Source organism: Pempheris klunzingeri, chromosome 13, assembly GCF_042242105.1.
Source record: "Pempheris klunzingeri isolate RE-2024b chromosome 13, fPemKlu1.hap1, whole genome shotgun sequence".
Taxonomy (NCBI): Eukaryota; Metazoa; Chordata; class Actinopteri; order Acropomatiformes; family Pempheridae; genus Pempheris; species Pempheris klunzingeri.
In genome coordinates, this window is record NC_092024.1 from 4,364,469 (window position 1) to 4,391,949 (window position 27,481).

General features: G+C 42.1%; 1 protein-coding gene across 1 annotated transcript; it reads left to right on the forward strand.

The window, feature by feature from the left end:
- The first annotated feature begins 3,349 nt into the window (after window positions 1-3,349).
- Window positions 3,350-24,158, forward strand: pals1a (protein associated with LIN7 1, MAGUK p55 family member a). The gene is made up of 17 exons (XM_070842069.1): window positions 3,350-3,483; window positions 13,625-13,922; window positions 14,162-14,339; window positions 14,951-15,051; window positions 16,097-16,204; window positions 17,621-17,698; window positions 17,821-17,961; window positions 19,422-19,583; window positions 19,899-19,976; window positions 20,102-20,285; window positions 20,421-20,492; window positions 20,747-20,818; window positions 21,530-21,697; window positions 21,926-22,015; window positions 23,306-23,418; window positions 23,542-23,652; window positions 23,791-24,158. Exons 2-17 carry the CDS (start codon window positions 13,752-13,754, stop codon window positions 23,965-23,967), a joined length of 2,004 nt encoding a protein of 667 aa, XP_070698170.1. The 5' UTR covers window positions 3,350-3,483; window positions 13,625-13,751; the 3' UTR covers window positions 23,968-24,158.
- Window positions 24,159-27,481: the final 3,323 nt, after the last annotated feature.

Below are 27,481 nucleotides of genomic sequence, written 5' to 3' on the forward strand. Positions count from 1 at the left end.
AAACAGACTATTATTATTATTATCATTTGACTGCATTTCTTTCAATGTACTGTACGTAGTCCGAGCAACACTGAGATATATAGAAAACCTTGTTTGATATTGTCCCACTATAAAAGCTTAGTTTACAATTAGCATTATCAAGTAGGCCGGTGGGCTGCTGTATCCTGCTGATTAAACACTGAACGTAAATTGTTTACCGATCAACAAGGACCATTCAAATGCATCATATGCAATCTGTGAGTCCCAAGCATTCACCAGTGCACCGTACCGAACTCCTCCAGCTCCTCTGATTCTTCCTGTCAGTGTGATTAGTGCCAAACAAATCCACATGGTCAAAGGTCTGCCGCTGCGCTCAGGTCGTTTGGGAATGACCGGGACAAAGCTCCAGATCAGAAGATCATGTCTGCCAGCTTTCCTCTATGACCTGGATGCAGCAGCGGTCAGAATTTCAAAGCTTTGACCCCTCCCCTGATAGGCCGACACAGTCCTCTTCCATCCTTCCCCTCGTCCCTCTCTCTCTCTCCTCCTCATCTTCCTTTTCTCCTCCCCTCCTTCTCCACACTTGCATGCCCATAAAGGGGGGGGCGTGTCTTTCTCTTTGGGCAGGTTTCATTCCAGGCGTGAGACCAGGGTGCAGCACCTGGACGGGACTGATCTGACTAAATGTTCTATTTACAGCAGTTCTTAATTCTTTATGTGGAACAAGAGTTCTCAAAGTCCAGGCTCTGGTACCAACACTGTCTTCGCATCTATTTCTCTAGCTCAGATGTCAGAAACATCCCAATTACCTCAAATGCACCATATATCTATCTATCAGTGACTCATGCTGGGTTCATGTCATGGAAGATAAAGTGGAAAAACAGGATGCACTTTAAAGGCAGTCCATTCATTCCGTGGATGGCCCACATCCACATTAAATAAAAAAGTATTAAATGACACCACTTATCACACTTTTGATTTACGCAACTCACTTTTACAACATACCCATTATGACATGAACGCAGCATCAGAACATGTCTTGGCACCTGCCCAAGGAGGACCGGTCAAACCCAGATAGACTCATTTGCGTAAGAAGAAGCAGGTTATTGTTAAACTGCCTTTGTACTGAGTGATTCGTAACACTGAACTAAACTCAGTGTCACACTGCACACACTATAAACTATGACCAGCACTTGTAATGAAGCAATGACACAGCATTCTACTACTACTGTATAAATATAATGAAGAGGATGTTTTTTTCTGTAATGATATTATTGAAACTGAAGATGAATTAATAAAAATAATCCTGATTATTCTGTATCTTATGTATGGGCAAGTTGGTTTTTTTTGTTTGTTATCTGATATAATGACAGAAATATTGAATGAAGTAATTCAAGTAGTTTCATTCATAAAGGAAAGCTGTGATACAATGTGTATAAAAAACACTACGGTCGTATCTATTGTATAGACATGTTTGCATTAAGAGAAGTAGTGCACAAGTTTAATAAACGAAAACGGTTTTAATATCTAAATGCATATTCCATCATACAAAGTCAACTGTAATAAACTTTCCCTGAGTATCCAGTATTTGCAAATTACATTTTTCTGTTTCATAATGAATCGACTTTATAAGTTTACTCTCCACCTTCATATCAAAACGCTTCGAATTTAGGTCAAACGCCCCAAATAAATGTTTGATCATCTCACTTTGAAATAAAGAAGTGTGATAAACAGGAGGATGGACGTGTTTCATCGCTGCAGGATTTTCTTTTTGTCTTCCTCAGCAGATTAAACAGACTGCTGGAGAATGTGTGGCTGACTAGACTGTAGATGTGTGGGGCCTGTCCAGGCTTCTGCAGCGCTGCATGTGAGACCAACCACTGGCACGCTCAGACGCCAAGCCATTTAGGGTTCAGTGTCTTTACCCAGGGGCACCTTTGGGAACAGAGTGGAGGAATCAAACTACCAACCCTCTGATTACCACTGAGCGTCAGTTGTGACGTGTGTGTGTGTGTGTGTGTGTGTGTGTGTGTGTGTGTGTGTGTGTGTGTGTGTGTGTGTGTGTGTGTGTGTGTGTGTGTGTGTGTGTGTGTGTGTGTGCATGTCTTCGTATAGTTATGAGAACAAATGTAGGTTTCACACCATTGTCGTGAGCACATTTTACCACAACTTCAAAGAGCCGTTTGAGGGTTAAGACTCGGTTTTAAGGTCAAGGTTAGAATCAGTTTAAGGTTAGTGTTGGGGTTAGGCAATTAGTTGTGATTGGTTAAAGTTAGGGTGAGGGGCTAGGGAATAACTACAACTATAGAAACTATAGAAAGAAAAGTGTGTGTGTGTGTGTGTGTGTGTGTTGTCAGTGACTGGAAACTGAGTCATTGCTTAAATCACTTCTCAAATTCACATTCTACATTTTTCACGTGTGTAGTAGTAGTAGTAATAGTAGTAGTAATAGTTATAGTGATAGTAGTAATAGTAGTATTAGTAGTAGTAGCGGTAATAATAGTGATAGTAGTACTAGTAGTAGTAGTAGAAGTAGTAGCAGTAATAATAGTGATAGTAGTAATAGTAGTAGCAGTAGTAGTAATAGTAGTAGTAGCAGTAATAATAGTGATAGTAGTACTACTACTAGTAGTAGTAGTAGTAGTAGCAGTAATAATAGTGATAGTAGTAATAGTAGTATTAGTAGTAGTAGCGGTAATAATAGTGATAGTAGTACTAGTAGTAGTAGTAGAAGTAGTAGCAGTAATAATAGTGATAGTAGTAATAGTAGTAGCAGTAGTAGTAATAGTAGTAGTAGCAGTAATAATAGTGATAGTAGTAATAGTAGTAGCAGTAGTAGTAATGGTAGTAGTAGCAGTAATAATAGTGATAGTAGTAATAGTAGTAGTAGTAGTAGTAATAGTAGTAGTAGCAGTAATAATAGTGATAGTAGTACTACTAGTAGTAGTAGTAGTAGCAGTAATAATAGTGATAGTAGTACTAGTAGTAGTAGTAGTAGTAGTAGTAGTAGTAGCAGTAATAATAGTGATAGTAGTACTAGTAATCGTAGTAGTAGTAGTAGTAGTAGTAGTAGTAGTACTATTAGTAGTACTAGCAGTAGTAGTATGGAGTTGACTGTGTGATCTGAATATGCACATTTGGCCCAGGAAAGTGTTCACATTTTGAAAAATGATGGTATATTAATATCAGTTTAATAACAGAACATTTTTCTTCGCTGTATCCAATCAGCAGCACTGTTTCATGAGCTTGGTGGCATGTTGTCTCCTCCCCTTGTCTGGAGTTGGAACTGACAGTCTGAGAGGAGGAGGAGGAGGAGGAGGAGGAGAGCGGCTCTACACTGCTGTGTCCGACAAACGAGCTACAAGTCAGTACTGTCACAGTGGAGCTGTGAATCAGAAACGTAAAGCCCGAACTACGACTGCTTGAATTAAAACTAACTCATGGTCACGACTCCCCCAGTTGGACTTAGCAGTGTAAGGAGGACGTGGACGACGCAGAAACAGAGTGAGTATTTCGGGGGGTTTCTGTCTGGTCTGAAGCGGCTTTGTTATCAACAGGTGCTGCAGGAAGGAGCGAGTTAGCTAGCTAGTTAGCTGCTAGCATTAGCCTGGTAACGTTAAGTAAAATTAAACCACACTTGCTAAACAAAGTAGGTTTTTGTGAAGTCGGCCACTCGCTAAACTGATGCTAAAGTTTATAGCAACTGAAGTCCTTTCATTTCTATAGAAAATGGAGCTAATTAGCGTGTAGCTCAGCTACTTCTGGGTTACTTAGACAGTGGAACTGGCTAACCAAAACAGTCATTTCTCCTAGCTAACATTACTTATTTACTGTCAGCTGTCACGTCCTCCTTGTACACCCATGGCCGCGCCGCCTCGTCAAGAACACGAAGGAACAACAACGTACAATGTTGGTGAGATAAAATGAGCTTTAGACGTTAGAATTACAGCAGATGTGTGTGTTTAGTTTGTCATCCTACATCAGTGTGCAGGTTTCTTCCCGTAGCATTGGCTAATTTTACAGTATTTTTTAGACATATCGTTCGCGAAACTCTGCGTAGCAACGAAACATTTAATGTTACGTCGTGTGATGCTAGTTTATTCACGACATCGATTTGTAAAGGTGTGTGCTGGGCTGGATCAGTAGGGGCTGTGAGCGTCAGTCAGTAAACTGTCAATTTATAGTACAATGTTAGTCTCATGCTACTGGATATGATCTACTGTTACTTTCTCAGATGGTACAAGTTTGTCAGGGAAGCAAACAAGGAGGAGAAGTTACGGACGCTGACATGTGAAGACACAGGAGGAGGAGAGCAAACATGCTAGCTAATAGCTATGTTATCAGCCACAAGGACTGACGCTACAATCACCTATTGTCAGTGACTGATTCTCCCTTTGCTGTGTGCCAGAGGCTGTCAGCGTGGATCTCATGTTAACACGGTGCTGCTTTGGCGTTTGTCCGACACAGTTTAGCTGCTCGCGTAGCCAGGTTGTGTGGTGCGTTTGCGGGCAAGCTCGCACTCTCCCCTCTATTAAACAAACGCTGTCGGAGTGCCTCCGGGCAGGAAACCGACTGGAGAAGCGATTAATCGTAACGATCTCGGTGTCCCTGACCGAAATGCCTCATCGCCCCCGTCCTACTACATGAAGGCAGGAGCAGGAATGTAGGAGTGACCCACTTCACGTCTCGTAATGCTGCTGCTGGTTTCGGTGAAAATGCAAGTGAAGTATGCGATGGTGGTGCCAACTAGTGAGGGAGAACATAACAGGGGACGGACGCCACAGGTTTCTTCTGTATTGCAGGTGATTCTTTAGAATGTGTTGGGTCTAGAGAATAAACGCTGGTCAGGTGTAGAAACACAAAGCTGGAAAAGTGTTTCATACATTTGTTTCATTCAGCCAAAATTAGTTGGTTTGCATACTCAGCCTCACACTGAATTCCAGGTAGTCGCATACATTTCTGTAAAAGTTTTACATTTGGCTTTCACTGCACTGCAGACATTGAACAGTGACTATTCCCACAAAGGTCCCTACAAAGCTCGGGCTCTTCACATGTCGAACCTGTCCAGCATGCTGCTGGTGCTTTTTTTTTTTTTGACAGTTTTACTGGATTTATATATTTTGCTCCAGTCCCTACGTAGGGAAAAGCTGTGATTTTTAAGATGATATATTGCTTAGTGTGTTTTGGTTCCAGTATGTTTGTTAGTTGCATCACATCTCTGCAGAGTTAGACGTAAAAGGGTGGGGTTTTTCTGTTGTTGCATAATGGCAGAAATATTAGTGGGTGACATGTTACTCCTACAGGTCTTGACTTGAGCCTAACTTAAGTTCCTGTTTGATATATCCCATCCCATATGCCATCAATGATTATGTGTGACAAGTTATTAATATCACATGTTGAAAAATAACATTTTATGAAGTACCATATGCGGTGCTACAGAAGGGTGCAAACGTGTGTATAGGATGTTTGTAAGGTTTTTGAAACATGGGAGGAATATTAGTCAAGCCAACTGATCGTACCTTCCCATTAGTTATAGGCTGGCAGCCACTGAGCTGCAGGTGCGTGTAGTTCACCGTCTATAGCTGTGCAGTATGCTGTACAGGGCCGTATGTGAACACCGTGGTGCCCTAATACTGAACTGACCTTTAGATAGGCTCTGCTGCCAGATAAGAGGTCACATCGCTATGGTGACAGGGTCAAAGCTGACTTTTACCGACGCGCACGTACACACACACAAACACACAGCGAGCCAGTGAACCAGAGAGGTGAGGACAGGCACATCGGGCCACAGGCCAGCAAAACACAGAAGTCCTCTGTTCTCTGGAATGCTCTCTCGCTCACTCTCTCACTGTCACTCTCACTCTGGATCTCTGACCTAATTGGGACCCAAAATTAGGTTTCTGCCAAATCAGCCAAGGGCTGATGTTGTCATCTGGTGAGTGTCCTCCACCTAAGATATGAGGATGGTTCCTCCGTGGCCATGGCTCGTCCGTGTGTTTAGTTCTAGTGTCCTGTTTGAGCATTTGCTAAACATTTTCATGCTGTCAGTCAGTGAAACCTGCCTCAGGCTGTGGGAACAATGGGTTGGGTGGTCACGCTGTCATAAGGAGCTGCTTAGCCAGGCTTCCAGTAGAGTTTAAATACTGTAAAACTAAATGTCTTTCTGTAGTTAAAAAATGAAGAGTTTGTATTCTTATTTTAAACATACAAACGGACTGATGATTCCACAAATTTGTTTTCCATTACTGTTTATTGCACCATAGTTGAAACCTTATGTAACAGCTTTTGCAGGATATTGTTAAAAAGTTATAAAAATCTGTCATCACCTTTCACCCTGTCTAATTCAGTACATGATAAATGACTTGAAATATTTTAATAGAAACCCAGTTTATGTCTGTATTCCCCCCTCTCCTCCTCGTTTTGGCTCTTTTTCTCTTTGTCTGGTACAGGGTGGTACAGCCCTTTTTAAAGTGTGTAAGTGTGTGTGTGTGTGTGTGTGTGTGTGTGTACTTCTGTGTGTGTGTTTTAGTGTGTACTGTTAAACACAAGATAAGAAGCAGCTCTGCTTCTGCTCCCAATGACATTCACAGTGCACACACAGACTTACTGCTTTTCCTTTGCATCACACAATATTGGTTGTACTACACATAGTCTACATTGGGCATACTATGTATGGATTTAGCCTGATTAATTGCCTTAATCAATAATCTGGCTGTCGGATGAGCGGTTGGATTTTTCTGGCAGGTCAAAAATAGATGACATAAACCTTTATTGATCCCCAGCGAGGAAAGTTGGTTGTCTGCAGTTTGAGCAGGTCTATGTTCCGATTTCCCTCGTGGCTGCTTTCACAAGATTTCTTCTGAACTACAGGGAGCTTGTTTTAATAGTCTTATCTCACATGTTGTGGCTAAAATTGTAGTCTTGACTGGGACAAAACTACAATTGAACTTTGCCATAGAACAGACACATTACTTGCCTCTTCCACCGGTCTGCGGCTCCATGTTTTTCTCTTTGGCTAGATCTGACTGAGTAAGTTACGAACTGAATGATGAAGGTCAGTGATTGGTTGGTCGAGTGCTGGAGCTTCCCCATTGGCCGTTGCTCTTTCAAAAGTTAAGCACCCTAACTTTAGATTCTACGAGTATAGGCACACTATTCCCTGCAAGGCTATCATTAGTGGGTTCATCTAACTATTAATAAACTGATTAAGAAACTCTTTAAGTATACTTAAAAAAACAAATATTTCTGGGACCACTACATGAAATTGCAGATGAGCATTTAATCTAGGAATTCAAATAATAGACACCACTGATTATCTGCTTTACAATTGGTACATGGTCCAGTCATATACTGTGCTATTACCTAATTGTGTTCCTTCTTGCTTTGAGCTGATAGTAAAATTTAACAGAGTAAGTCTGTTTCTCTCTTTTTGTCTCTTTTTAACGGCTTGTTTCAATAAACTTTATTTGGATTGTCAATTCACATTTGTATTCACGATTAGAGTGAGCATCCATGTCGTGACTGGTCAGATGATCCATGTGGTGGGAGTATGGAAGTTGTACATTTTGGCCGTGCAGTAGTGCTGATTAAAATGTGTAATGTGAGTGAACGCAATGGACAATATTAATAATAATGGACAGTGTCTGCACAGCTTTAAAAGCTGTTTTTGCCTTTTGTTCCTTGTCTTTTATTAGAAATGGCTGCAAAAGCCTTCAGAGGAAGCCAGTTGCTACTTTTCATAGTTACACAGCATGAGGAGGCAAATTCCACGCTGAGGCAATCTGCCACAGTAAACATCATGCCTTGACTTTACATGTCAGCCCTGTCACATGACACCCACAGGAGAAAATTAAAGTATCCTCCAAGAAATAACAGGCCTCTCACAAAACACGTTGCATGTTATTCGCCAGCCTTTGAAATGATGGAATGGTACAATTTAAAATAAATTGTAGTTACCCAAGGTAATCATTGCAAAATGTTTTGAAATGTAAGCTAAGTAGCCTATAATGGGATTTAAAGTCTGACATTGATGATATTTAAAATATTCAAAAGCCCTTCATACACAGAGATCACGCAGTGTTGCAGTAAAGATGATTTTTTTCACACTGCCCCAAACCAAGTTGCCCCCCTGGTGTGTGATTAAAGATAGCATGCTGGCTTCCCTGAAGCAAAAGAGGCGTGCCGTGTAACACAACAGCGTCTGTTTCTAGTGCCGTCCCATCCAACTCTGAGCTTCTGTTTCCCAAAGTTCTCCTGTCTTTCAATCCCCAGGTTGCACTCCTGGCTGACTTTTGATGTTTCAAAGCGCATCCTGTCGCTCCTTCTCTATTTGAGTCCATATGTTTGAACAGGAGTTACAGTCTTAAAAATGGATTTTTAGAAATTATTTAAATGTGAATCTTAGTCCATGACTCCAGATCATCTGCCAAAAATAACAGAGAATTCCTGCCTTTTTTAAATATCATTGCCCAGCTTTTTTTTTTTGGACAGACTGACTTTTGGTAAGTTTGCTATATCATCATCAATTAGAGAGAAAAAGAATTTCACCATAAACCGAAAGGAGGACAACTGGTGCAAAAGGAAGCTGAAGTAAGAGGAGGGCAGAATTTGTGTTGAGCAGGCAGGAAATGTAAGCCAGCTGGTAAACAGACTCAGACAAACAGCCCGCAGTTTGAAGGAGTAAACACTGACTCACTAGAGATTTTGCAGCGCTCTCCACTCTTATCTGAAGAGCTTTTTGTTTCCCATAGTTTTGCCTTGGAACTGATGCCTCAGCAAGACACGCATACATACACGCATTCATACATGCACACCGGGGGGTAAGCCGTGGCAGCAGATGGTGTTGTGTGTATGTTTGGAGGGGGTCCTCATGTTAGGTTACAGCTTATCAACCCTGTGTGTGTTTCTTTAGCACATTGTAGGCCAGCATGTGCTCTGATAAATGTTTATTTGACTAAGTGATTGGACTGAGGACAGGGATCTAGCAGGAAACTGCCTTAATACAGCCTTTTCCAGCCAAACTGGGTGTCAGAACCAAACCCACCTCATCCCTTCCCATGCTACTACAGCACATTCAGCCAGAAACGCTAATCTTGAAAAGACAGCTTCTAGTCAGAATGTATGGATCACTACTCAAAGTAGGGCAGAGGTCTGTTTCAGCCAGCCTACCACAGCATTAGGACAATATATATTTTTTGTTTTACGAGACTGCCTCCGTGTAAAAGGAAATACTTTTATTCAGTCAGGGCTCCTGTTTGTTAAATGGCTTCATTTACGTACGTGTTGACACCACCACTTTGTGTAAGAAGTATAATATGCAGCCAGTCCGATCCCTTCTTTACAGCTGCTCTGCTTTGATGGGATTTTCTCTGATTCGAGTGCAAGATGGACAGCAGACACAGACCAAAGGCTGTATATGACTGAGCCATGCCATTGTTATTGTAATTCATTTCTGGCCGTGATCTGGTTACCTAGGTAACAGCTCATGTCAACATATTAACTGGGATAGAATGACGCTAATCATTTATTTGTAATATTATGAAACATGGTTGCATAGTTGTTGCCCCTTAATGCTGCACACATATTAAACATACATACAAATAACCATACAAATAACTGATAGAACAATATTTTCCATTAGAAAGGGTTCTTTCTGCATGTGCAGTACACTTGTTTTTGATGTCTTTAAAGTGGGAGCTTCCCACCCATGATGTTACCGTTTTCATGTTGTGGCACCCCCTAGCTCTCCTCCAGCCGACTATTCACCTCGAGGCCTACCGTGGGTGCCTGCTGGCTGCAGCCACCACCAAGAGCATGCTCAGGCAACAGTGAGCGGTCAGTGCTGTGCAGCAGAGGGTACGAGGCCGCCATGGCTGTGCACTATTCAGGGTGCGAGCTCTATCTACTACTGCAGTCTGCCTTTCAGAGCTGGTGTGTGGACAGGGCCACAGAGCCACATCGGGCCCCCTATCTCGAGTGTTGAACTAACTTGAGTCAATGTTGTGTTATGTTGTCAAAGGAGTCTGGTGGCTTTGCGACACAACAGTTGTTTCAACCAAAAAGAATCTTTGAGGTCTGTCTCAGGGATCCTTTCCATAATGTTGTCAGATACTTAGACTAACTGATTAATTAAGAAAATAACCGACAGATAAATGAATCAGCAGTGAAGATAATCTATAGTTGCAGCCTTGGAATGGAAATAGGACACAGCAATAATGTCATAACTTAGTAAAAGGTACAATGAACCAATATATAAGGCAGAGAATGAGCATGATGTGCGTCAAACATTTGTTCCTAAAATGTACCTCATCTCACTACTTTCACTGTTCATTGTTAACTGCAGCTACACAACTTTCAGCTGCTTTTACTGCCTGTTTTTTTCATTTTTTTTTTTCAATTTTAGTTCTTCAGTTCAACTTAAGATAATTTAACTAGAGTTGGGACCGACCCATTCCAATATTAGTATCTATATTCATGTACTGATGTCTCCACTAGAGAGACTGTTAAGTCTGTCTGAGTATGGTAGTGATTGTACCTGTACTTTAAACTTCACTTAAATGAAACAGGTCCCATCAGCAATCCTGCTTCCCGTCTATATTTTGAGCTAAATGGGAGCGATATTCTCAAGGATCTCATCATCGGTTATGTGCATCGGCAGCATGAGGAAGGACACCACCAGCTTGTTGTTGCTCAGTTCTCTTGTATCAACTCTTTGACATTTCCCTTTTACTTTTGAACATTTGTAGAAATGTAAGACATAATAGAGGTTGATAATGTAGCTCATTCAGTTATTTTAAAGCAGTTTGAGAATTGATTGGTCAGTCATGGGTGAAGTTATCTTGAATAATTCTATTTTGAAATAAAGGCAAAATGAGTAAAGAGGTGAAACGGTGATCATCGTTCATATGATTGGGCGAGTGCTGATCATGTCATTGAAGGTTCATGAGGTCTGTGTTGACAACCCGCCCAGCATGCACTGGTGTGTGTGTGTTCCTGCATTGGTCATTTTGTTCTACATTGTGCTCCACAACGTTTCCACACTTTGGTCACTTTTTAACAGTCGGATATCACCATTGGGGGTGCATGATTGGTGGAGGTTCTCAATAGACATTCAAGTGGCTTCTAAGTGATAATTATAGTGTCTCAGCAGTTTAATGGTATTGGATTAGGAGGTTAGCCCCCCAGAGGAGCTGCTCAGTGATGTCTGAGCACCTGGCAGCACCTTTTATTGCTGTTCTATAGCTCCACTGGCTCTTAGACAGAAACCTTATCACATGCTTACCTCACTGCCATTCACCTGCTGCTCAGTCTAGTGACTGCTTTTCAATATTTGCTTGGTAAAAACCTCTTTTGGAGACTTCAGGTGGAAGATGTTTACTTAAGGATTCCAGGATCTTGAAAACATTTGAGGGCACAGTCTACTATTCTTTTCATTCAAGTAACCACAAACTGATATTTTATGTAAGTTTACTAGATCTATAATTTTGGACAGTGTCAATTCAAACTTTTTGATGTATTCTATGTTGTCATTTTTTGAAATAGAGAGCTGTCATCAGGTCCACCATATGAGAGGTGAATGGGCTGAACCAAGTCCCATTTTTTAATAACTTTTCAGTGAAAATAATATAAAAGAATTTCCGGAGGTTCAGTGATTATATTGCTGTCTCCTGGTAGGATAGACATATTTGTCTGCTGGACCTGAGGCATCTAGTGGGGGCTTTGGCACCGGAGAACAAGGATGTAGACCGACCTTATTATTTGTATACTATACTGGTATTTCTTCTTTACAGTATGATTAGAAATGGCAGGCAAATCAAATGTCTACACCCGTGTTCACTTTTCTCACTGATATCTTAAGGCCACTACATACTGTGCGATAACAGCCATCTTTCAATTTTGTTACAGGTTACTGTGTGTCTTAAAAGGTCACGGTCACAGTACAATAACAAGTTTGAGGTCTTTGAATTGGTTTGAGGTTTTTCAACTTAAACTGGAAAAATACTGGTATCTGAATCCATACCAGCAGATCCAAAGGTGGGATTGTGTACACCTGCATACATGTTGGGAAGAAAAGTGATAATACTGCTTTTTCAAGCTTTACAGTTTTCAGTGCAAATATACTGAGAATGTATTGAGTGTTTTGATCACACACACACACACACACACACTCCCTTCCCCCATCAGTGGAATTTTGTTCCCAGGGCTGCCTGGCATTCCTCACTGCTGCATCATGGGACTTCTGTGTGTGTGTGTGTGTGTGTGTGTGTGTGTGTGTGTGTGTACAGAGTCCTGCTGGTAAGAGATAGCCTATCAAACATGCTGTTGTTGTCATTGTGGCACTAAAAGATAAGGCATCCATCCATCTCTCACCTGTTTATTTTTACCCCCCACCCCACCCTGCACCCCTCTGTGTCTGCGGTCTCTCTCTCCCTCTCCCGTTTCATTTATACCTTGGCCTTGCTTGCCCTCTCTTGTCCCTCCATCTGTTTTCTCATCCATCCCGTCTTCCCTCCCACCATCCGACCTCCTCCTACTTCGTTTCTGTGTGTGTGTGTGTGTGTATGTGTGTGTGTGGCGGGGGGACCACCCGGCTGCTGACAAAGCCGTTGTCATGGTTATGTGTCGAGAGTGGGGGTCTATGATGACGTTGTTGTCCCTGAACTGAGAAGGAGAGAGAGAGAAATGACTAAGATGGACAGAAAGTGACGGTGTCTTATATGGTGTAGTGGTTTTAAACTAGGCTGTTAGTCAGTCTACCAATTAGTCAGTCAGTCACCATAACACAGCCATGGTGTGCTGTCACACAGTTAACCAGTTTCTTATTTTGTACACTAACTAGGTCACGAGACAGTTAAGTCAGTCATCCAGTCAGTTTATAGACCAGTTAAATCACTCACTGAGCTAAACCAGTGAACTAGTCAGGTGTTATAAACTGGCAGTCAGTTCGGTAGCCATAAAAGGATCATTCTGATTTATTACAACTTGGTCTGAAGTTTTTGTAGTTTTTGATCTGCCAAAATATATGAGATGACCTGTGTGGGTGGAGCACGTGTGTGTAAATTGATGATTTTGAAGAAATAATTGACATATTAATCAATAATGAAATAGTTTAAAATGTAAAGGCCCTGAAACCATACTGTATGTTCACAGTTTTCCCTCCATGAGCAGTGGGGTCCCACTGGAATAAAAATATTTCCACCACTAACTGTTTTGGTTATTGTAGTTCATTTAATCATCGTAAACATTTAGTGTTATTAAGAAACACTTGACTTTGATTTGAAAGCAACAGTTTTCCCTTTTGACATGTCACAGTGGGAAAAGCACGGGTGGAAGTGAATGATGGCTGAATTCCATTTTGCTGCTTCAGTTTCAGGCTCCCTGTCACTCTGTCATGGCTTACTTGCATAAAAGGGAACCATTGTTAAAGCAAAAATAACAAAAGGGCCTACATTCAACTGGTTCTGCCAACTTAGTTTGATTTTTTTGTCATTCCTGATGGTGATAATAGTCACTACTTAAGAGAGCTGGGTCTGGGCTGGGTCTCACTTATTATGTAACTGTCTTCTAATCCATGTTGAAGGAATGTTGGGATGCAGAATGTCACCAGTCAGAGATTAATGATATCATTTTCATGCTTTCTCCACAGGTGAAGGTGTCATGGCCACCCTGTTTACTGAACTGCCCTCCTAGACTTGATAGATTGATATACATACCTAAACATCCCTGGAATCCAGGCAAACACACCCACTTTGGACTCTTGGTGTGTGTGAGGGATGACAACCTCCCATCTAAACGGCCATGTTGCTGGGGAGGGAGGAGGAGATGAAGAGCTGAGGGGAGGACAGCAGCACCGGGAAATGGCCGTCGACTGTCCAGGAGAGCTGGGTAGTCGGACGCTACCTGTCCGACGGTCCGCACAGCTGGAGAAGATACGACAGCACCAGGTATGTACACACATGCTAGTAGTGCTTATTTTACTAACCGTTGAAGCTAATAAACTAAACTTGATAACTAAGTTATCAAAGTAGGGAGGCTGGATGGAGACGGTGCCTTTTAAAAGCATCGTATCATATAGAAAATGTGACTTTTTGTCATTCTTTCTGAATCATTTAATCGTCTGTCCACCCTTAACCAGTTTAATTGTATTTCTGTCTATGACGCACTCATGTGTGATGTGTGTCAGGAGGACCTTCGACGTCGCAGAGAGGAGGAGGGCCGGCAGTTGGACCTGAATGCCTCACTCAGACTCAGGAAGCTCGCCCAGCAACCCCACATCGGCATCGACAACCCCACATTCCTGCAAGACACATACACACCACAGCAGCCAGCACTCAGCAGCCAACACACACAGGCACTGCTGGGTAAAACTCTCTCAACACACACACACACACACACACACACACACAGTCACTCAGATGAGAATAGAACTGTAGATGATTGGTGTAGTGAAGCGCTCCGGGAGAACGTAATGAATGAAGAGGCAGAGGTGAGAGGGATGTTAGAACTTAAAAGATTGAATTTTCTTTTTAAAAAGTAAGGATGAAAAAGGTCGAAAAAAGGAGGAGAAGTGAGAGTAAAGAGGTGGAGAGAGAGAAAGCTCGCAGGGAGGGAAAGGAATGTAAGGAAGACATGTCTGCCATCAGGGAGGGAATTCCTCAGGGAGGGAGAGAAGGACACGAGAGGCTCTTGAGGGCGACTTAATTAAGTCTTTGTTAGGGGCGGCGATTTTGACCCACACCATCACACAAACAGGAACACACAATGTAGAACAAAAGCACTGACTAGGAAATGAGATGTAGTCTCTCCCACACATTAATCTGAAGCTAGGACAAGCACACTGTCCTCCGCCATTATCTGACAGTAGAGCAATTCTCTAGTTTTGAGCCTTTTCACATCTTCTCTTCTCTTGTGTAGGTTATTATGTAAAAGTCAAAGGTTATCCATGTCGGTGCATGTGTTTTTTGTCGTGCAGAGTTGGAGGAGTTGCTGCTGTCACTGAAGCAGGTCCGAGGCTGCTTATCCGACCAGCAGAGTCAGAATGACGTAGAGCTGGTTCTTGCACTACTAAACAAGGTAATACGAAGGGAAGCAGGAAGCACAAAACCAACTCAATTGTAAGTTGGGCTGTGCTCCAAACACGGTGTAGGTGATCATGTGGAGCAGGTGTTTAACCAGCTGAGACTTGATAAGCATTAACACTGGGGTCGCACAAGCTGGCTCATAGGGATGTAACAATACCAATAACTCACAGAAAATATTATTATATAATATTATATAATGATAAAAAGTACACGATACAATCTTTATCACAATATGGGGAAAAAAAACATTGAACAATATAATACCTGAACAACTGCAGCTTGCTCTTGTATACAGGGCATTGACTAAAATGCTCACAGGAGGTACGCTGTAGAGGAACCTCCAGATGCTTGTCATAATTGACTTCAGCTGAACAATATGAGCATACTTACTTACATGTACAATTTCTGTTCATTTCAATTTCATGTGCGTAGACATGTAATACGTAGTTTTTAAACTCACACTGTTGCATTTAAAACCGTTTCACTTTGATTAGCAGTGAGGCCGCAGCGTTTCTTTGTTCAGTCACAGCTGGTTAGCTGTCGGCGCTCGTCCTTTTCTAACCTGTCCTTCTGTTTTTTTTTTTTTTTGGGGGGGGGGGGGTTTCAACGACAAAACTTCAAGGGATAGTGTAGAAGTACAAACACCTGTTGAGTCATTCAGTCATTTTAGATGCCCCTTTTCACTTCCGAACAGTGTAAATACAGGTAGACTGGTGTGAAGGCGTATACTTAAAGGAGATTTTCAGGTTTATACAGTTTGGAATCCTACTGGAATATTTTTATATGATGTAATGTTCAAAGTAACACATTGTTTTTCTCATACTGTGCGTACTGCAGACATTATCACAGCGTAACAAAGACATAAAAATAATGGATTAAGAAGGCATTCCTCCTTATGAAATGACATCAGCGAGTAACAAGAGCACATCAAGCAGCCAGTCAACGTCAGCCCGAAACTTTTCATGTCACTTTTAATGTGTGAGCTCTGGTTGAGCGCAACCTAACAGAACATGCTGGTGTTTTTTCCCCCCTCTTAGTCTGACTTCCAGTCAGCGCTCAAGATCCATAATGCAGTGGCTACCAGCATGCACCGACCCTCCCCTCCATACCCACACACACACCAGGCACTTCCGCTGGCCATGGAGGTAACATGTAAAATCTTTATTTATTTTAATTCCTTGACAATTGTTGTTCCATCATGTTCATCTGACAGAGGGCACACACACACACACACACACACACACACACACACACACACACACACACACACACACAGACCTACATATAAAGAGTGGCTGTCAGTGTCAGCAAGTATGTAATAACGAGGTTGGAGACAGAGTAGCTCTGTTCAGCATCAATTAGAGCTGAAACAGTATGTGCATCAACATACACACACATACAGGCGTTCAGCCAACTCTTCTATTTTGTTACCATATTGTTAAACAGCAGCCTGTTTAATACATGACAGCATGTACCATGGCTGAAATGCTATCAAGCAAAGCAGAGAAACTTTAGGTGACTACCAGATGATGCCAGGTTGATAATCAATTCAAGTTAAAGCAACATCCAGGATACTAGTACGATCAGTGCTGCAATTATTTTTCTGCCTCAGTGTCGAGTTGGCTAGCTGTAAGAGCTATTCATGGCTCATTTCAGTGGAATCTCATTAAAGAGCAGCACATTATTTCTGCTCCATGTTGGCATCTCCGCCCCCTGCCCTGCATTTGGCTTTAAAGAAGAAAAGCTTTGCTTCATGCTGTATTCCCAGAAACATGTTTTTCTAGTCATTGTTAATGAAGTGGAAAAGAAATGATAAAAATGGACAGGACAATTTTAAGTACTCCAAAAGTCTAGCTCAGAGCTTCTCTCCTCTTTGCTTTAGATTATAGCAGGCCAGGTGCAGATGGAAACTACTTTTAAATCCTTAACCATTTTGAAGTTCGGGACACATTTCACAGATTGTCTTCTCTCTCTGCACACATATTCTCACCTCACAAGAGCAGAATGTGTGTCGTTCAGAGTGCAGATGGTTCCTACGTGTCTCCTTGTGTTTTGTGTACTTGTCAGTCACAGACTGTGTAAAAGAAGTGGACATTGCTTTCATGTCTGAAAAGTAAAGTCAACGCACAAGTGCCTTAAACCTGCATTCTTTTTAAAGGCCAACAGGGGGCAACTCCCACTCCTACTTTACCACAGCAAACACTTTAAGGTCTCAGTCACTACTGTCATGTCTTCAATGCAACATGATGTTCGTTTTGTCAATTATGGTCCCATTTCGAGTAAAATAGACAATATATAACTTGTCAGAATGAACGTCACTTGTGGCTCCAAAACCAAGATGGCAACAGCCAAAATGCCAAACTTGATGCTTCAACAGTAGTCCACAAACCACTGGCTGGCATCACGGTGGCTACACCCATTTCTTATATACAGTCTTGTGTTCCTGACACTGATGCAGACCCAGGCCCTAGACCAGATTACTGCTTCAGTTGTGATGATAATACAGCTATGCTAATACTTCTGATCATGATACCAACATTGTTTGATTGCCATGATTTCAGGTCAGGAATCTCATCCAGCCAAGTCAGAACAAAGAGGGACTCGAACTCCACAGTCTGCTGTCAGACACACACATCCAGGTAGAGACACACACACACACACACACACACACACACACCAAAGCTGTATTAGTAAAGAAGAGGATCCTGTGTTGACTGTCGCTGCTCCAGCCCTATATCCAAGTTGTCTATGTGTTTTGCAGTCATTGCTCTTGGCCCATGACAGCATAGCAGAGAGGGAAATGCAGCCTGAACCGCTGCCCACCCAAGGAGAAACACTGACCCAGTGGGGAGGAGAGACTGTCAAGATAGTTCGCATAGAGAAGGCTCAAGACATACCACTGGTAAGACTAACACTCAAAAAAATCCAGCACAAGGCCATTGTACAGAGAGCTACGTCCTATCACACTTCCAGTTGAGCTTTTATTCCACTAGCTTCAATTGCTCAGTATAATCACTCAACAAAGGATGACTGGAGTCTTTATGTGTGGCGTTTGGACTGCCTGCTTGGGTTTCCTCTAGGTGCTCAATGGCAGCCCTGTGATGTCTGGGTGTCCATCTGCCTCTTGCCCAGTACGAGCTGGCATCAGTTCCAGCCTCTCTATGACCCTGCCCTCGATAAGTGTGTCTACATAATCTACAAACAGAACCCTCCAATGATCCACCATGGGTTTGCTTATATTCTGGCCTAACGGGACGGGATCAACTACTATGTATGCTGGCTAGCAGAATTTGAACACAATCATTTTTTAATATAATTAAACACCAATTATTTTGTTAGCTATGCGAGTTTACTTCCCCTCTGATGTAAATCCAATGAAAAGAAAAGAATGTACTACAGTTGCACTCAAAAGTATTCAACTCCCCATTGCAAATTAGGTGTTGGCAACTTTCAGCTGTGTTCAATGAACAACTCAAGCAAGAAGATTGAAATAGTTCAACACAACCACACACAGGTGGTTTCTCCAAATTTAACACAAAATACTACTGACCCAAAAGGACAAGACAAGTCGGCTCTGATATTCTTAAAACCATGTAAATAAGCCACAGAGGTTTTGGGATTCTGTTCTGTGGAGCGTTGAAACAAAACTGGAACTTTTCAGCTCTATGGATCAGCAGTATGTCTGGAGGAGGAAGAGTGAGGTATTCTCTGAAAAGAGCACCCTGCCTACAGTGAAGCATGGAGGTGGCTCTGTGATGCTCTGGGGCTGCTTTGCTTCCTCTGGCACTGAAAACCTGCAGCGTTTGGAGGACAAGATGGATTCAGTCAAGTATCAGGAAACCCAGGAGAAAACATACCTCAAAGTCCACCAAGGCTTGGCTTCAGAAGAAGTCCTGGAAGATACCAGAGAGGCCGTCACAGTCACCTGACTTGAATCACATAGAAAACCTCTGGTGGGATTTGAAGAAGGCGGTTGCAGCACGCAAATGCAATATTGGAGAGCTGGAGGCTGTTGCCCATGAGGAACAGGCTGAGATTCCTCAGGAACGCTGTCAGAACCTTGTGTGTGGCTGTGCATCACGTTTGCAAAAAATACATTCTTTACCATCTTTTAAATATTACTGTACTTTTTGCTGTCCATAAAGCACGTTAAGCTTTCTTCTAGGATAAGTGCACTTTAAGACTATAATGTGTCTGTAAATAATTTTACCTAATTTATCAGAATCTCTGTTGTCTTCAGCGAAGCACTGGCTCTTTCTTCCCTGGGGCCAGTATACTTTAAATGATATATTTCAAATGACAGAGCCACGCAGTTATGTCCATGTGCCCATCATCCCTCTGCCCTCTGTGTGTCTTCTGTAGGGGGCTACGGTTCGGAATGAAATGGAGAGTGTAGTGATCAGTCGCATTGTTCGAGGAGGAGCAGCTGAGCGGAGTGGACTTCTATCAGAAGGAGATGAAATATTGGAGATAAATGGCGTAGAGATCAGGGGGAAAGATGTCAACCAAGTCTTTGATATTCTTGTAAGTATATTTACATGCCCATAGTTAACATAGTTCTTTGGTGTAGTGAAAAATACCACCATTCATTAGTGTTATTACTTTCAGTAATTACATTACAGTTACCAATCAGGTGTTTTCCAGTTTTACTGTTTCATATCTACATGGTGCCCTGATCCCACTGAGTAGTGTCAAGGTTTAGTTTACTTTGTGTTGATGGCCATATTCACTGATACTGACAAAATTTGAATAGCCGTCACTGACCGTCACAGTCCAGCCAAGCTCATAGATGACATGCTTTTCTTCTTCTGTCCCTTTGTATTTGTGTGTGTGTGTCAGGCGGATATGCATGGCCTCCTGACCTTTGTGCTTATTCCCAGCGCTCAGTGCAAACCTCCTCTTGTCAAAGAGAATGTGGTGAGTCAAAAACATCTGAGGGCTCCAGGATGAGCAAAGTGTCAGTCAAAGAATAGATTTAAAATATTTTGACTGAAATTAGGTTTGATAAGGTCTTGGTTTTCTCTCCTCTTTCTCGCCTCCAGATCCATGTGAAGGCACATTTCGACTATGACCCATCAGATGACCCCTATGTGCCTTGCAGAGAGCTGGGCTTATCCTTCCAGAAAGGAGATATTCTACACATTATCAGCCAGTCAGACCCCAACTGGTGGCAGGCTTACAGGGATGGCGATGAGGATAACCAGCCACTAGCCGGACTGGTACCAGGTACTACTGGCTGACTGGCAGAAGACCATAATGCATCTGGCAGGGACGCTTGAGTGTATAAACTTGTGTTCCACTCTGTGCTGCACGATATGACTGCTCTTTGTTTTCTCTCTCACTCTGAATTTGTTTCCACAGGGAAGAGTTTCCAGCAGCAGAGAGAAGCCATGAAACAGACCATAGAAGAAGACAAGGAGCCTGAGAAGTCAGGTCAGTTCCCCTAACCCTCTACATTAAAACCTCATGACTGTAGAGAACTAGCTTACACTTTGATCATAGCATATACAGTATATATAGTTTAGAATATGATTTATTTGATGGTTGGGTAAATATTCAGAGGGGACTGCAGGAGAGAGTTGGTTAGCGTCCTATTTTCCAGTTAGCTAGCTTCCAGCACACCATTTAGCTCCAAAATAAAGCCATGTAGCTCAAATGTGTATTTGAAGTTGTCTGCTTGTCTACAGGGAAGCTGTGGTGTGCGAAGAAGAACAAGAGGAAGAGAAAGAAGCTGCTGTATAACGCTCACAGGAACGACGGTATGACCTGTCTGCCTGGCTTTCTGGGTTGTTGCCGTAATTCCATCACAAATAATTGGGGGAGCTTTCAGCTTTCATTGCATATGAACTGCTAGTACTTGTCGTCATGCGTCTGCATTCAGGTGTAGAAAAAGACTGAATTAGGCAGGAATGGGCACCACATTTTAGATTTAGAAAATATTCCTCCAAACATTATCAGAATTCTTATCATAGTATTTACTTAAATTCTTATTAGCAGCTTCGTGAACAAATCCACTTTAGTGGAAAGGAAATGATAAACAGTAAAGGCTCCTGAGTGTATGTCCAAGAAGTATTTGCTCTGCTTACGAGAGACAAACCATGAGAGGAAGTGGACAGTCCACCTAAACAGAGGCTAAATACAGTACATTTGCTAATGAACCACACAGAATGTATGTCGTTCAGACCTGGAGTCTGATTAATCTGTTACTCTAAAGAAATGAGATCAAATAATACTACATTACTGACTTGCTTGCTTCCATCTTGATTAATTGGTCTCACAAATGTCATGTTAATCACCATTCCTCTCCGTACAGTCCAGCTTTTCTTTTCTTTCTGTTTTCTCTTCTGTCTTCTTGATTCTACCGGACTCTTCGATATCTCCACTGTCTCCCTCTAATCTGTCATCTTATGGTTTTTCCTTCGGACCTTATTGTAACTTTTCCTTTGGGTTCTCGCTTTCCGTTGGCCCAGATATCGATAATGACGAGATTCTCACCTATGAGGAGATGGCTCTGTACCACCAGCCGGCCAATAGAAAGCGGCCGATCGCACTCATTGGTCCAACAAGCTGCGGGCAGGCAGAGCTCAGGCAGAAACTGCTCAACAACCAACCAGAACGGTTTGCTGGAGCTGTGCCCCGTAAGACCTACACACACACACGCAGAGCGCGCTGTAGATATGACTCTGTTTTTGTGTATAGTAACCTTACTCTGTGTGTGTGTGTGTGTGTGTGTGTGTGTGTGTGTGTGTGTGTGTGTGTGTGTGTGTGTGTGTGTGTGTGTGTGTGTGTGTGTGTGTGTGTGTGTGTGTGTGTGTGTGTGTGTGTGTGTGTGTGTGTGTGTGTGTGTGTGTGTGTGTGTGTTGTAGACACCACACGGAGCCGTCGAGAAGGCGAGCTGAGTGGTAGAGACTACCACTTTGTGTCTCGTCAGACCTTTGAGGCAGAACTGGCATCAGGTAAGATTCGACAAGGGAATATTCTGCCATATATAAATGATGTATTTGATATGACATTCTTCAGTGAGTGCTGAAGCACCAGATCCACCAAGTTTCACTCAGTAAATGACAAAATAGAATGCCCAAGCAGTATTTTACTGTCTGCCCTTATAATGCACTCATAATAATCAACATTTAGTTATTTTCTTTTGAATTATCATTAACTCATTTTCTGCATGTTCATCTTTGCAGAGCAAACAGGATATGTTAGTAGCAAATGCCAGCCTGAAACAAAATGTGAACATGTTTTTTCTGATTCAACGGGACTCAGGTGTTGCCCACAGTCTGGCCTGCGTCATGGCAACAGTGTACTTCCTATGTACTTCCTATGTACTATACATGACCCACAGGATGATCTTGTTCTAAACCTAAGAACATGGCCGTTGTCTTGGCTGACTTGACTTGCGTACTTAGAAGTTCGGACTCTGGAGGCCGGGAGGACGCAGGACGTCACTCTGCATTTGGAACGGCAGCGGACTTGATGATGTTCCCATCTCAGCTCTCAATACGTGTATCTACTCCAGTTATCGCCATTAAAATATACATTTACGATAAAAACGAAATATGATATTAAACACAACGCTGCCTCGTTTGTTTCCGCTTTAAGAACCACACTAGCATTTAAAACATTTTTTAGTAGGGTGTATGTTGTCAACTCGTGCATAGACTTGACATTTAAAAACTATAAACTCGGATAAAAGTTTTAAACCTACATCCTGTAACAGAACAAGTGTAGTGTTTTCAAAATGAAAACTGTTATTTGCTTTGTCCGCCATTTCTACTATTGCCGCTGGCTGGTACGAAAAGCATTCTGGGATACGTAGCTGTCAGAAGTCCACACAAGTCACCACCCGATGCATCCTCGATAAAATGGGGGGAGCTGGAACACAGCCGGGCATTTGGACCGTACTTGGCTCGATGTGGACTTTGAATTGGAACAGTACTTGGGCTGAGAATGATGATCTTTCACAAGAACGCAAGTACGGACAAGAAGGCATATTGAGAAACGGCCCATGTTCATCACAAATGGAAATAAGGAAGCGAGAATAGAAAAGATCCAGGGAAATACTTAGGATTGACATAATACATGTATTGTACAATACAAAGTACATGTCGGGACAGTGTCATAAGCCTGTAACTATAGTTATTCAGAGACATGGTGGGTCTGGCACTTGTCCTAGTTCAGTGGAAGGATACCATATCAACACTTCAACCAAATGACGCAAGTTATTTTCCCCGTGTTTTTCCCAGGAAAGCTGATCGAGTCTGGCGAGTTTGAGAAGAACCTGTACGGGACGAGTACAGACTCAGTGAGACAGGTCATCAACACTGGAAAAATCTGTGTGCTCTGTCTGCACACACAGGTCGGTAAACCTGCACTGGCTGAGCAGGGGAGCATGGGCAGAGTGTGGGGGTAAACAGGTGAATCTTAACTACATCTCTGTGTGTGTGTGTGTGTGTGTGTGTGTGTGTGTGTGTGTAAACAGGCTTTAAAGGTGCTGAGAAGTTCAGACTTGAAGCCATACATCATCTTCATAGCTCCGCCCTCCCAGGAAAGGCTCCGCGCCCTATTGGCTAAAGACAACAAGAACCCCAAGGTTCCTGTCTAACTGTCTACACTGTCTGTTTACACTTTATCAAACTAAATATCACTGGTGTTTGCATGTATGAAATGTTTGCCTCAATAATGTGTGTGTGTGTGTGTGTGTGTGTGTGTGTGTGTGCTTTGTGGACAGCCTGAGGAGCTGCGGGACATCATAGAGAAAGCCCGCGAGATGGAGCAGAGCTGCGGCCACCTGTTTGACGCCGTCATCGTCAACACGGACCAAGACAAAGCCTACAACGAGCTGCTACGACTCATCAACAAACTGGACACTGAACCCCAGTGGGTGCCTTGCTCCTGGCTGCGCTAAACACACACACACACACACACACACACACACTCACCTCACCACACATGAAGTATAAAGTGTAGTACACATTTGTGGAGAGAGAGAGAGAGAAACTGGAACCTGAAGTGCTGTGTGAGTGTCATGGTGGAGTATTAGGCTTTTTGAGATTTTGAGAGCGTCAATAATATGAGCTCACGTTGTCATTTAATGAAAACGCGTTAAGATACTACATCGTAAAGATCATAATATTATGAGATGAATTCATAATTTTATGGGGGAAAAAACAAGTATATTACAAGATAAAACTATTTTATAAGAGATAAATCTGTAGTTTTGAACACTATTGTGAAGATATTTATATATTAGTTGATGCCGTGAAACGTGTTCAGGGTGCTCTTTGGCTGTCTGCAGGAAACCAAGTCCCAACTGTGCCCCCCCGCGGCTGCCTCAAACACAGCCAGCTGTGTGGCTGGATGTGTTCCTACAGCCTTTGACATTAAGGTGCTCATTGGTGAAACCGTAGCTCAGGTCATCCATATGTCCTCAAGTGTTTACCATGTCCGACTACTAATACCAAGACTTTCCCCTGTAGATTTACCACTTCGTTCTATGGCTCTGTTCGTAACATGGGACATGTTGTTCTCAAAAAACCTTCTTGTTGCAAGACTTTATTTTCACAGCATTAGGACTGCACCACTTTTTCTCGTCATGTTATCTTTTCATTCTCATCAGTTTTACTTTTTCTTATAAAATTATGACTTGTTTTTTATTACCTTTTTTTTTTTTACGACAACTACACCTGAATTCTACGACTTTAATAACAACATGCATTTTAGCCTCATTTTGTGAATATTCCGATTCCCAGAATATCTTGTAAGATAGTTAGATAGTCTAATTAAAACTGTTTCCTCACAATACTTAGATTTTATCTCATGAAATTACAAGTCTGTAGTAGAAACATTCTGACGTATCCTGTAGTCCAAACTTTACTCTCATGGCGTTGAGTTCTGTAACATTGACCCTAATACTGCAGACTGATACTCGGCACACAGCATCTTCTGGAGTGGAGGCACTGGTAATGAGACGTACAACACAAATACATTCATTTGAAGCCGTTTGTGTTGGTGACTGTCCTGAAAGGGATGTTCAGCAGTAACATTTATACAACCCACATTTCTTTCTCTCCTCCTTAGTTAGACCAAAACGTTGACCTGGAAAATACTTTTTATTTTTGTCTGTTTTGTTCTTTCTCAGAAATATGGGGCCTCATTCACGATGCATCCTCTCACTTTAGACTTTGATCATTTCAACTATTATGATTAAAACTATGGCTGTCAAAGTATTTTAACTCTTTGCAGTGCAGAGAATCAGTGTAAACATTTGACTTTGTATTCAAGCTTCTTCATTTGTGATGAGGTAACTCTGGCTTGGCATTGGGCCCAAAACGTCTACCATTGAGGCCCCTGGTAAGGAGTAAATGTGAAAAACACACACACACACACATATTAAGTACAAATTGAAATCCACAATGAGCCACTGCATTTATTGCTATGATGAACACACACACACACATTCTGTGCGTGCTGTACTCGCCACAACCACAACAGTGCATTACATGCTGACTTGTCTCTGTACTGAGGAGTCAGACGATCTATGGCCTGAAGCTGCAGCCTTCTGAACACTGACTGACTGACTGACTGACTGACTGACTGACTCTCCTTTTGAAATGTACACTAATGCAATAAACACTAAAATAAAGGACACAGCACTTGATATTTCCTGGCTGACTGTTTTATTTTCTGCCTGTTTTTTTCTGACTGACGTACGACAGACGATCTTGTCAGCTGACTCTTGGTCCTGTCTGATCACATTTGAGTAGAAATGACCTCTGAGCCTCAGCCCTGAAGGGTGAGTGGGTAATGAAAACGTGAGAGTTGTAGTTTTTAGTAGTGTTCCTGATTGGCACATGATGCTGAATTTATTATATATTTAGTGTGTGTTTATAGGCGTGTGTTTGTGTGTGTGTGAGTGGGGATGTGTGTGTGTGTGTGTGTGTGTGTGAGAGCCTGTCTTTGAGGACAATGAAGTATTATTGTGACCTGAAGTAGACCGACACCATATCACTGTTATCACTGGGTAGAGCATTTATATATTTGTAATATTAAAATAGATTTATCAAGTCCAGAATATACCAATAGGATTGCAGGTTTCACTTTCCTCGCCTCCATGCTATTGGTCCAGGAGAAAGAGGGGGGGTGTGGCTGAGTGGAATAAATTGTATTGAATGTAAAGTTAATTGAAACTACTTCTTGTTTATCAGACACCACTTCTTCCTGAGAAAATCTGCTTTTTGTATGAATATTCACAATGAATAAATAAATAGATGATTGATAGAAAATGACTGGCTGACTTTTTTTTTTTGGAAAGGTTTCTTCAACAAAAAGACAGTGACCGACTTAAAGTAACTCAGATGAATTAGAAGCTAGGTGCAATACGAGTTCAGGGTCTTTATTTAGTAACAAGATTTTGTTATTTAATTGTCAACACGAATGGGAAACTCTTGCTATGACTTTTGTATGACTGAAGAATAGAACAGCTACTCCGCTCCAACAGTCCTGGTTGGAGACCATAAGTCTTAAACACAAACAGGCGAACACAACTGTAGCCTTTCTTATTTATACCTTTTAAAACGTTACGTTTGTTGGCCGATGGTCCAATAAGATGTTTTCCATCCTTCAGGCCATCCTACACACGCTAACTTTCAGCTCGTTAGCATTAGCTACATGCATGTTGTATGTGCTGGGCGCCCTCTGTTGGTTAGGTTGTAGAACAGCTTTGAAACCTTTAATTGTTTCTAGCCCAGAAACTCAGCTGCAGTGTGCAGCTGCCAAGTAATTACATACACGCACACACTTCATTCTTAAAACTTCTTCCTAAATTTTAACAATAGATAGATGGTGTAGGTTAAATATACAACCACTGCTACGATAGTTTCATATAATGCAAAAAATCCACTTTTTAATGTCTTTTCAACACAAGTGTGTGTCCCTGCTGTGCCTCCAGGCAGAAAAGAACGTCCTTTCTCTGTTTCTCCTGCTCCATCTTTCAGTAAACGTGCGTGAAAACGCTCTGTTTAGATTTGGCTCCCCTTATGATGTCAGCAGGGGATCTGTGACCTCCTCCAGCCCTTCATCAGGCCGACCACCTCCCATCTCGCTGAAAATCTCTCGTTCTTTCCTCACTTACGCCAGCTCCCGCTAACACAAAGATGTCAGACGGAGGCGTGTAAACCTGTTCTGGTAGGACCTCCGAATACAAGTATGATCTTCAAAATTATTATCTTCAATACCATTGCAACTCTTAACTCTGTAAAGTTCGACATAGTTATTAAAAAGGCTGAAGGATACATGAAACGAAGACATACCAACTACTAATATAGTTTTATTACCACTATTAGCGGTGCCATAAAACTCTAGAAAACATTTTCTTTTCCCTTGTATTGAATGAAGGATTATCCGCTGTTATTAACCCGTAA